This window comes from Chlorella variabilis (genome assembly GCF_000147415.1).
Source record: "Chlorella variabilis unplaced genomic scaffold CHLNCscaffold_9, whole genome shotgun sequence".
Lineage (NCBI taxonomy): Eukaryota > Viridiplantae > Chlorophyta > Trebouxiophyceae > Chlorellales > Chlorellaceae > Chlorella > Chlorella variabilis.
In genome coordinates, this window is record NW_005435079.1 from 1,615,309 (window position 1) to 1,625,136 (window position 9,828).

The window sequence follows — 9,828 nt, forward strand, 5'->3', positions numbered from 1 at the left end:
CGTCCCGAGTTGTCCGCCCTCTCTCTTTTATGCCCATCAGGCCCCCCCCTGACCTGCCCCCATTCTCCCCCCCCCACACACACAGGCACCCCCACCTCCATCCCCGTCATGGCCATCACGCGCCGCATCGGGCAGCAGCTGGCGGACGCCGTGGGGGCGGGCAAGGCGCTGACCATCTCCTTTGCGCAGTCCACCGCCCCGGCACACAGCTTCGAGAACCTGGCCTCATACTCGTCGCAGGGTGAGGGGGGGGGGGCGCATGTGGGTGCTTGGGGTCGGCCGGGCCGCGGGTGGCAGCGCTGGGAGTGTGGTGTGGGGGCACTGGCTGGCGGGTGTGCGGGCGGGCTGCGAAAAACGAGCAGTGCGCTGTGGGGCGCTGTGGCGGCAGGGGTTCGGCGCCTCGCACGAGCCCCATGCCGTGCTCCCGCCCGCCCCCTTCCCGCACATCACCGTACCGCCCTGTACCGCTCCTGTACCACAGGCCCCACCCTGGACTACCGCGTCAAGCCCGACATTGTGGCCCCCGGCACCATCACCTCCGCACTGGTGGGCGACGGCAGCGCCCAGGACTGCGGCGTCACCACCATGGCGGTGAGGCGCGGCGCTGGGCCTGCCTCTGGTGCTTGTGTGGGTGTTCTGCTGCTGCCGCTGTCAGTAGGGGCGGTGGGCCGGTCTCAGCATATTGCAGTTGCAGTCTGGTTTCGGCAAGAGCAAGCTTGCATCGCAGAGTTGGCTGCAACCTTGTGTGGCTGCTAGGGCTGGGGGCGGTGGAGCGGTGGGCACGGGGGCGGTTGCTGCACGGCCGCCAGCTGGGTGCTGCCGCTGCCAGCCTGCACGGGAGGCCTGCTGGGCAGCCGGCTGCTCCCTGCCTTACACATCCATCCACCCGCCTCCCGCACCCGCCTCCCCTGCAGGGCACCTCCATGGCCACCCCCGTCACCGCCGGGTCCGCTCTGCTGCTGCGCCAGTACTTCGCAGACGGCTTCTACCCCTCTGGTGGGCTGTAGTGCTGGCAGGGGTGCTGGCGGCGCCGCTCTGGGGGTGCCGCCGTGCAGCCGGCGCTACACCAGCCTGTAGCGGCCTGCAGCGGCCTCTATGCCTGCAGCCTGCAGCATGCGAATGCAGCTGTGCTTCACGCGCCCGCCTGCCCGGCGCCGCATCAATGGCCTGGGCACCCGCCAACGCCCGCCCGCGTGCATCCCCTGCAGGCAGGAAGAACCCCGGCGACTCCGTCAGCCCCTCTGGCGCCCTGCTCAAGGCCGTGCTGCTGGGTGGTGCGGCCACCATTGGCGGCTTTGAGGCCGACACAGGGCTGCCCGTCGACCCTCCCCCCTCCTTCCGCCAGGGCTTTGGCCGCGTGTTCCTGGGTGGGTGGGCGGGCGGCCGGGCATTTGCTTTGGCGGACTGCCGAGTGGTCTCGCTGGGCGGGCCTGGCGTCATGGCAGGATGCCGCTGCAGGCCGGCCGCGGCTGCCTGCGAGGAGCGCAGCCTCGACTGCCTGCTCCTCTCCCCGCCCCCACCCCACACCCCTGCAGGCAACTCGGTCTACCTGGCGGATACGCCCGGCAGCAGGCCGCTGCAGGTGGTGGACGGGGTGCCCATCAACCAAGGTGGGTGCTGGCCGGCCGCCGCCACCGCCGCCGCCGCCTGCGTGCCACGCCGCGCTGCAGCTTGGGGCGGCTGGCGACGGCTGCTGGCGGGTGCCTGGCGCTGTGTGGCCACCGCCGCCGCTGCCCGCTGCCGCCGCTGCCCTGCCGGCCGCACGCCACAGGGGAGACCCACTCCTACTGCATCCGCGCCAACGGCGGCCCCCTCTCCATCACCCTCGTGTGGACAGACTACCCCGCCTCCCCCATGGGTGCGCTGAAGCCCCCTCACCCCACAGCCTCGCTGCCGCTCTGCTAGCCTCGCTCCCGCGGCCGGCGCCTGCGCTGTCGCCAGCGCAGCACCCGCGCCGCCTGCTGCGCTCTTGGGATGCAGTCGTCCACTCCCCGCCCCACCCACCCTGCATGCATGCAACCTGGCCTCCCTGCCGCAGCCGAGAAGGCTCTGGTGCACGACCTGGACCTGACGGTGCGGGCGGCGGGGCTCAACGGCATCCCGCTGCTGGGCAACGGCGGCTCGGTGGCCGACCCCAACACCCCCGACAGGTGCGGCTTGGGAGGGCGGGGGTGCAGGAGGGCGGGTGGGGCTGTGCGGCGGGGACGGTGGGTGCCTGTGGCAGGAGTGGGTAATGCGGTCTGCAACAGCCTGCTCCAGCCGCCTCTGCCTGCCCCCACCTGCCGCCCATCTGCTGCCTGCTCCTGCCGTCCCTGCAGGGAGAACAATGTGGAGCAGGTGGCTCTGTCGTCTATGCCGCCCGGCCTCGTCTCCGTCACCGTGTCTGGCTTCACCATAGTGGATGCGGCGGGCACGCCGCAGTACGCTCTGGTGGTGAACGGCGACTTCAAGTGAGGGGCGGCTGCTCTGTTCTGAAAAATAGAGCGCGCCGCATGGACAGGCGTGTGCCTGTGCTGAGCTGCATGCAGGCGCGGTGATGCGGGCTGTTGCAAGCTGGTTGCATCTGAGGCCCTCGCGCTCACACTTGCCCCGCTGCAGCGGCACGCTCACCAAGCCCGGCACCGGCAACGACAACCCGCAGTGCACCATCCTGGTGGCAGGTGGGGCGCCCGCCCGCCCGCCCGCCCGCCCATGCATGCAGTGCATCGCCTCCCGCTCGCTTCCCCCGGTCCATACCCCCCAACTCCTCTGCTTCACGTGGTCCCCTTTGCACCGCTTGCAGCCATCTCTGCCGGCCCCAACGGCATCACCTCCCAGAACCCAGTGGAGTTTGACTTTGGGGTGCAGGGAGGCAGCAGCGCAGGTGAGCGCAGCGGGCGGCACATCCTGACGTGTTGTGCTGGCAGCTGTAGAGTGGCTGGCTGCAAGCGGCCTGCGCTGCCAATCTGCGGTCTGACGCTCGGGCTGAGCTGCTGACCTGCATCCTCGGCAGTCCGCCGCTGGGCTGCAGGCATCAATTTTGAGTGCCGGCTGGCGGACAGCACCGGCAACCTCACCTCGCCCACCAACCACGACTGGCGGGTACGCTGCTGGCGGCGGGCGGGGCGTGACCGCGCCATCCGCTGCGAGTGGCCGCCGCCGCTGCCTGACTGCACCGCTACCCACACCCGTACACGTATCGCCCCGCCCTCTGCAGGACTGCGTGTCGCCCACCCTGTACGCCTCCCTCCCAGACGGCGCCTACCAGTTTGCCGTGCGGGCAAAGGTGGGTACTGCCGCCGCCCGCGCTGCTACCGCTGCAGTCACCGTTGCCGCTGGTATTTCACATCATATGTGTATGCGTCACCCTTGCCTGCCTGCAGGGAGAGGACATTGCCACCACCCAGAACTTTGTGCTGGACACGACGGCGCCCATGGGTGAGAGGCGGGGAGCCGGCGCAGGATGTGGGGGCATCACCTGGGCGGCCTGCACGGGGCTGGCCTCGGCTTGACGTCTCCTGCTCCACGCTCCCCGCCCGCCACCGCTGCCGCCGCTGCAGTGAGCTTTGCCGCCGACTCGCTTCAGAGCGGCGCCGCCACCCCCGAGCCCACCGCCAACCTGACCTTTGACGGCAGTGACGCCACCGGCGTCTCCTTCACGTGCACCCTGTCCGCCAGGTGGGCCTCTGGTGCGGCCGGTGTGTGCACTCTGCTGCATGGCTGGCTAGCTGGTGTTCCGGCTGCCTGCCTGCCTTCCCCGATCTGCGCCAGTGGCGCTCAAACCGTCTGGCCCGCCCGCTTGCTTTCCTGCAGCGGTACCGTACCGCTGCAGCCAGAGGTGTACAGCGGCACCACCAAGATGAACATGCAGCAGGTGGGTGGTGGGTGGGTGGCTTTTTTCTTCCAGGGGGTGGAGGGCAGCGAGCGCTTGCAGCATAGCCAAGCCGCCTCATGACCGGGTGCTGCTCAGTTGTCTCCTGCCACAGCCTCAACACGCCACGCCCTTCCCTGCCGCCCTGCCACCCTGCTGCAGGTGACCCTGGGCCAGGCCTACAACTGCACCAGCCCCCAGGTGCTGCACTGGCTGCTGCCGGGCACCTGGGCCTTCTCGGTGGTGGGCGCCGACCCGGCCGGCAACACGGCGCCGGCGCAGCAGGTGGAGTGGACCGTGGAGTATGCAGAGGCGGCGGGCATGTACACGCGCTTCCTCAGGTGTGTTTGTGTGTGTGTGTGTGATGGGCGGGTGGATGCGTTCCTGGAGGGAGGCTAGCTAATGTTGGTTGGCTGAGCGCGTCGCGCCTCTGCCGCTCACCGCCGCCACGTCTCGGCCCCGCTGCGCCGCCATGCAGCGGCCCCTTTGGGCTGCAGCCCAAGGAGAACATGACCTTCACCTTCACAGACCTGGATTCGGCTGGGCAGGCGGCGCAGGTCTTCTCCGCGCACCAGTGCTGGCTGGAGGCGGTGGGAGGTGGGTGGGCGGCGTTGGTTGTATGTGGGGGGGGGTGCGCTCCCATTTCCGGCGGACTCCCAGCTAGCTCTCAGTAGCTCCCAGCACTCTTCAAAGCAGGCACGTCTATCAGCGCTGTGCTGCTGGCTGCCAAGCTCCCTGCCTGCTCGGTTGCCCGCCGCTGCAGGTGCCTCTGCGGCGGCATACGTCGACTGCACCAGCCCCGTGGCGCTGCCCGCAGACACCAAGGTGGGTGTGGCGCATTGCATCTGGCTGCGGGTGCAGGCGCTGTGTGCTGGGTCCGCCACGCTCGGGCACACCCTGCATTGGCTGTCTTGCCACCGACACCAGGCCTGCCCCTGCCTCCCTCGCTGTGCCTGTGCAGGATGGCTCTTACCACTTCCACGCCCGCGTGGCTGGCGCCAATGGCGCCGCTGGCACCGAGGCGCTGTCCACGTTTGAGGTGGACTCGGTGCCGCCTGAAGTCAGCATTGCAGGTGGGGCGCTTGTGGACTGCCTGTCCCAGCGCGTAGCAGCCCGCCCGCCCCGACCTGGGGAGCCCTGCAGGCTGATGTAGCCACGGCAGCCCTGCCGCTCCACACGGCCCTGCCTGCTGCTCGCCTGCAGAGCCCCCCGGCGCCCCCTCGTCCCCCATGCTGCGCTCCAACGCCACGTCGGTTGCCTTCAACTCCAGCGAGGAGGGGGTGTCCTTCTACTGCGGGTGAGGGCGGGTGGAGGAGGGACGGTGGCGGCGGCGCTGCTGTCATGCGCCTTCTGCTTTGTCCGCAGGCCAGCGCTGCTGCTGACTGGCTCCCGGCCGCCCTCCTCTCTCCGTCCCGGACAGGCTGTCGCGGAGCGATCCCGGCGCCCCAGCGCCGGCGGCCCCTGATGCAAGCGCCTACTATTGGTGCACATCCCCGGCTGCCCTCACCAACCTGACAGACGGCAACTATATGTTTGCCGGTGGGTTGGGGGGAGGTTGCACTGCAGCAGCAGTAGCAGCAGCATGGCTGGATCACAACAGCGGCATGCGCCTGCCTTGCTGTACAGCGCTCCGCCCACATTCCACACTGCGCCTACCCTGCAGTGTACGCTGTGGATGGTGTGGGCAACCAGGGCAAGCCCGCCACCTCTACATTTCTTGTGGACATCACGCCCCCCGCCTTCTCAGACATCAAGTGAGCACGGGGGCGGCTGGGCAGCGGCTGGCAGTGCCGCCCATAGGCTGCTGCAAGTGTGGCAGCCTCCGCTGTTGGGGCTGTCAGGTGGCGCCCTGCTGAGCCCTGCCGCCGGTCCCTGCCATCCCTTACTACAGCGTACCCACCGCCACCGCCCAGCCGGAGATAACCGTCGCCTTCACCGCCACTGACTCTGGGTGAGCACACAACGCGTGCCAGTGTGCCGCCGTCCGGGCGTGCCCTTGCCCAGCGCTTGCAGCAGCTGGCATTGCCGTCCTAATGGAAACTGTGTGCTGCCGCCGCCCCGCCACCGCCCCACAGGTCTGGCATCAACAACGTCACCTGCCGCTTCCGCTCGCTCTCCCTGGCGGACGGCAGCCCTGCGGCGGTCGCCGACCAGGGCGACGATTCGGAGGAGGAGTCTGACTGGCAGCTGTGCACCAGCCCACAGAAGTACAGCGGGCTGCAGGAGGGGCGGTACGGGGTGACGCTGCGCGCCTCGGACAAGGCCGGGCTGGCCTTCCAGGTGCTGCTGCTGCTGCTGCTGCGCCGCTGCCATGCGTTCCTGTGCCGGTACCCTGGCTGGCTGCTCAGGCTCCCCTCCTGCTGATTCATGTGGGTGCCCTGCCTCCCTCTTCAGCCTGCCACTCTGTTGTGTGCCGCCCGCCCTGTCCCTGCCGCTGCAGACGGAGGAGATTGAGGTCTTTGTGGACTTCACACCCCCCACAGTCAGCACCGACGGCCTGCCGCCACTGTGAGCCGGGCTGCCGTACCGGCGCAGCCTGGCCCCTGGTGTTGCTTTTGCCGCTGCCAGCAAGCCCTGTGTTGCTGTTGCCTGCCCACCGCCCACCCCTCTCTCCCCCAACTGCACACCCTGGTGCAGCGGCGAGCCGGTTGCCTCCTCTGTCACTTTCCACCTGGCGGAGCTGACCAGCGACCCCGCCGACTCCTACTCCAACATCTCGCTGTACCAGACGCTGGTGGAGGTGAGGCGCAGGGCGGTGGTGGTGGGGTGGTGCCTTGCTTGGGGGCGGCGCCAGCTGGTCGGGCGTCTCTGTTAGCATCATATGGCAGCGGGGTTGCACATGTACAGCTCAGCGGCGGCTGGTTGCTGCATTTCAGCTGTGAGAGCCGCGGCCCTGTCCCCTGCACGACCCCTCCTTGCAGACGGTGCCAGACGAGGCCACATTCGGCAACCTGCAGCTGGCCATCCAGGGTGGCGACGCGCCCACCACCGGCGGCTCCTCTGTCACCAAGACGCTCAACGGCACCGGCGCGCTTGGCCGCCGCCGCCTGCTGGTCGAAAGCGGCTCTGGCGGCGCCGATGCCACCACTGTGCCGTCCAGTGCTGTGGGCAGCTGGGCCAACTGCACTGCAGAGTGCACTTACGAGGTGGGGGGGCTGATGGGCTGCAGCCGGTCGGCAGCCTGCTGCAGTGATGTGCACGCGGGGTCCGGCCGCCAGGTGTCCGTCTGCAGCACGTCCCACATCCTTCCCGCCCTGCTGCTGCCCTGCCCTCCCGCAGGGCCTCTCCACCGGCTTGTACAGCATCCGGGTGCGGGCTGTCGATGCTGCAGGCAATGTGGGCAACGCCACAGAGAAGTATCCGTTTGAGGTAGGTGGGGGCACGAGGGCGTGGTTGTGGGGCGGCAGCTTGATCCACTCCCAATAGCTGAAGTTGCTGCTGGGTGTTGGCAAAGTGGTAAAGCTGGAGCTTGGTGTGGCTGGCAGCAGCAGGAAGCAGCGCAGTGTAGCTCTATGGCTGCCCATCACGCACTGCCACCCCGGCTGTCGCTGCTGCAGGTGGACTCCTCCATCGGCTCCACACCCTTCCCCACCTGGGCCATCATCGCCTGCGCAGCGGGCGGCGCGCTGGCCCTCGGCACGCTCGCATACTTCCTTTGGCGGTGCTGCTGCGCGGCACCACGCCGCACCAGCGGCGCACCGCCCCAAGGCGCCATGCACAGCCCTGGTGAGTCCATGTCACCGTTGCCACAGCCGCTGCTGACGCCGTGTGGGAGATATGCAGCCTGTTGTCTTGCACAGTTTTTTATGTTGCGGCCTGCCCCATGCCTGTGCCACCCTCCCCGATGACTCCAGCAGCGGCCAGCAGCACCTACACGTATTCGCCCGGCAGCCGCGCCTACACACCCTACAGTCAGGGGTACTCTCCAGGTGAGATTGGTGTCTGCTGGCCAGCTGTGGCAGGCACCAGCCCAACCAGAGCGCTAGCGCGCAGTTCCGCTGCCGCTGACAATGCTCCGACTCCACGCAGGCAGCTACCCCCCCCCCCCGTGGCAGGCAATGGCGGCAGCGGCGCTTGGGGTTATGGCGCTCAGCAGCCGCCCTATGCAGCCAACGGCTACTATGCCAACGGGTGGGTGTTCCGCCATTGCTTGTTTGACGTGCAACATATGGGGGTGCGACGGGCTGCTGTGTCTGTGTGGCTTTGCATGCTAAGGAGCGCCTACCTTCCCGTTTGTGTGTGTGCAGGCATGCCAACGGCCACGGCGTCAACGGACACCCTCCCGGCAGCGCCGAGGCCCTGGGCATCACCCCACACACAGATCCCATCGAGGCCCAGCAGCTGGCGCTGGCGGCAGCCGCTTCTCAGCGCGAAGCTGCTCGGCGCCAGCCCTCACGCACACCTTCTCGCGCTCCCTCGCAGCATCACCACCTGCCGCCTGGCGCGGCCGCGCCCCGTCCGCTGGACGAGGAGCGGCAGGTGCGCCTGGCCATCGACGCGTCGTTGCAGGAGCAGCAGGCACGGACGCGACGGGAAGCGGAGGATGCTGACCTGCGGGCGGCCATCGAGGCCTCGCTCAGGTGCGCTGGCGTGGCGTCGGTGTCTTGCAATTGCTGAGCATTGCACTTGCTGGCGGGGTGTGTCATTATCCTGCCGCCGCTTCATGTTTGCTGTCTCCATGGGTTGCCCCGTTCCACGCAGGGAGCAACACTCGCGGCGCCAGTCAGGGCAGGATGGCTGGGCCAAATTCAGCTCCTGAGACGGCTTTGCGTCCATGAGCGCCTGTTGAGAGACTCGCAACGCAATACCCCAATGATATACACACTTTTTACACCCGCTGCTCCTTCTCTTACCAATTTCACCCACACCGCAGTTCTACTTGTCTGCCTTCCCTCCCTTCCCCAGCTTGTGTGCTTTCCCTGGCACACGTGTGCCCCAGTTGGAGCGCTGCTAGCAACCGTTGAATTCTTCCCGATCTGTTTGCATATATTCGCGTTTCATACATCTTTGTGTGCGCTGCCGCCCAATGTGACCAACAGTTGGCGCCATAATGTTGCCGGCTCCGCCGCCCAGCTGCTCTGCAGCGGCGCGTGGCTCTCGAATTTGCAGGAGATTGGGTGGCGGCAGGCTTGTTGGGAAGAGCGTTCAGTGTGTGAGCGGGCAGACATTACTGCCAATTGTGGAGCAGGTGTGGTGCGGTGAGAGCAAGTGGGTTGGACATGGAGGTGGGGATTAAGGGTAGGCGGCCTGCCGCCGACCGGCAACAAGGGCAGTGCGCGGAATTACGGCTGGGTGTAACCGTTGACTCATGGCGGCGTGGAGGGTTTGTGCACCGTGGGAAGATTAGGGTTTTCTAGGATTTTTAGGAGCTTAGCATCCTTGGACAATTGCCCCCCCACAGAAAACATTGAGCCCCAGCCTTTGTGGGCATGTGGGGAGAGCAGTGACTGGTGCTGGTTCACAAACTGGGCATGCAAGTGGTGGGCAGTGACTGGCTGACTGGTGGTGTGCATTCGCCGCGTGCAGTCGCCGCGGGCGACTCGGCGCACGCGGCGCGCTTCCCCACCTCATGCATGTTTGCTCACCAGAACTTTGTGATGGGGCATCCTGCTGACCAGCTGCCATTGCTTCAGCACTGCAGCAGGGAGAGGGTGTGTGGTAGGGTGGCTGAGCAGGGCTGTCCCAGCTGTGGTGTGACAGCGGCGCGCGATGACGCGGTGGCGTCGCGCGCCACCGCCGCCGCAAAGGTGCCAGGCACCCCTGTCCCTGCATGACTGCACCTCCCAGCCCATTCCAGCAGCAAGAAGTAGTTCCAGGGAGCATATGTGTGCAGCAGCAGACAGCAGAGGCTGCAGCAGACCACTCGCGCGCGCCGCGCGGGTCGGTGCGCGAGCGGGGCGGCGCCGGGCCCACCCCATCCATGTGCAACAGCAATGCATGTGAAAGAGCACCCCTTCTGCAGCCATCACACTGGCCTC

The 9,828-nt window shown here is 67.7% G+C and overlaps 1 protein-coding gene across 1 annotated transcript in view; it reads left to right on the forward strand.

Moving 5' to 3' along the window:
* CHLNCDRAFT_145631 (expressed protein) overlaps positions 1-8,609 on the forward strand; it is a gene marked incomplete at both ends in the record, with an annotated part of 11,746 nt that extends 3,137 nt beyond the window's left edge. The window contains 33 exons of the mRNA XM_005847966.1: positions 86-241; positions 482-591; positions 915-996; positions 1,209-1,367; positions 1,536-1,610; positions 1,772-1,858; positions 2,039-2,150; positions 2,319-2,450; positions 2,599-2,660; positions 2,783-2,863; positions 3,011-3,081; positions 3,197-3,265; positions 3,363-3,417; positions 3,540-3,657; positions 3,793-3,853; positions 4,013-4,191; positions 4,329-4,447; positions 4,614-4,675; positions 4,812-4,923; positions 5,054-5,147; positions 5,271-5,389; positions 5,514-5,604; positions 5,742-5,801; positions 5,926-6,130; positions 6,291-6,358; positions 6,488-6,590; positions 6,772-6,996; positions 7,130-7,219; positions 7,408-7,576; positions 7,705-7,779; positions 7,906-7,981; positions 8,098-8,430; positions 8,552-8,609. Of these exons, the coding sequence (XP_005848028.1) occupies positions 86-241; positions 482-591; positions 915-996; positions 1,209-1,367; positions 1,536-1,610; positions 1,772-1,858; positions 2,039-2,150; positions 2,319-2,450; positions 2,599-2,660; positions 2,783-2,863; positions 3,011-3,081; positions 3,197-3,265; positions 3,363-3,417; positions 3,540-3,657; positions 3,793-3,853; positions 4,013-4,191; positions 4,329-4,447; positions 4,614-4,675; positions 4,812-4,923; positions 5,054-5,147; positions 5,271-5,389; positions 5,514-5,604; positions 5,742-5,801; positions 5,926-6,130; positions 6,291-6,358; positions 6,488-6,590; positions 6,772-6,996; positions 7,130-7,219; positions 7,408-7,576; positions 7,705-7,779; positions 7,906-7,981; positions 8,098-8,430; positions 8,552-8,609 (3,668 nt within the window). The remainder of the gene's footprint in view (positions 1-85; positions 242-481; positions 592-914; positions 997-1,208; positions 1,368-1,535; positions 1,611-1,771; positions 1,859-2,038; positions 2,151-2,318; positions 2,451-2,598; positions 2,661-2,782; positions 2,864-3,010; positions 3,082-3,196; positions 3,266-3,362; positions 3,418-3,539; positions 3,658-3,792; positions 3,854-4,012; positions 4,192-4,328; positions 4,448-4,613; positions 4,676-4,811; positions 4,924-5,053; positions 5,148-5,270; positions 5,390-5,513; positions 5,605-5,741; positions 5,802-5,925; positions 6,131-6,290; positions 6,359-6,487; positions 6,591-6,771; positions 6,997-7,129; positions 7,220-7,407; positions 7,577-7,704; positions 7,780-7,905; positions 7,982-8,097; positions 8,431-8,551) is intronic.
* Between the last annotated feature and the right edge of the window lie 1,219 nt (positions 8,610-9,828).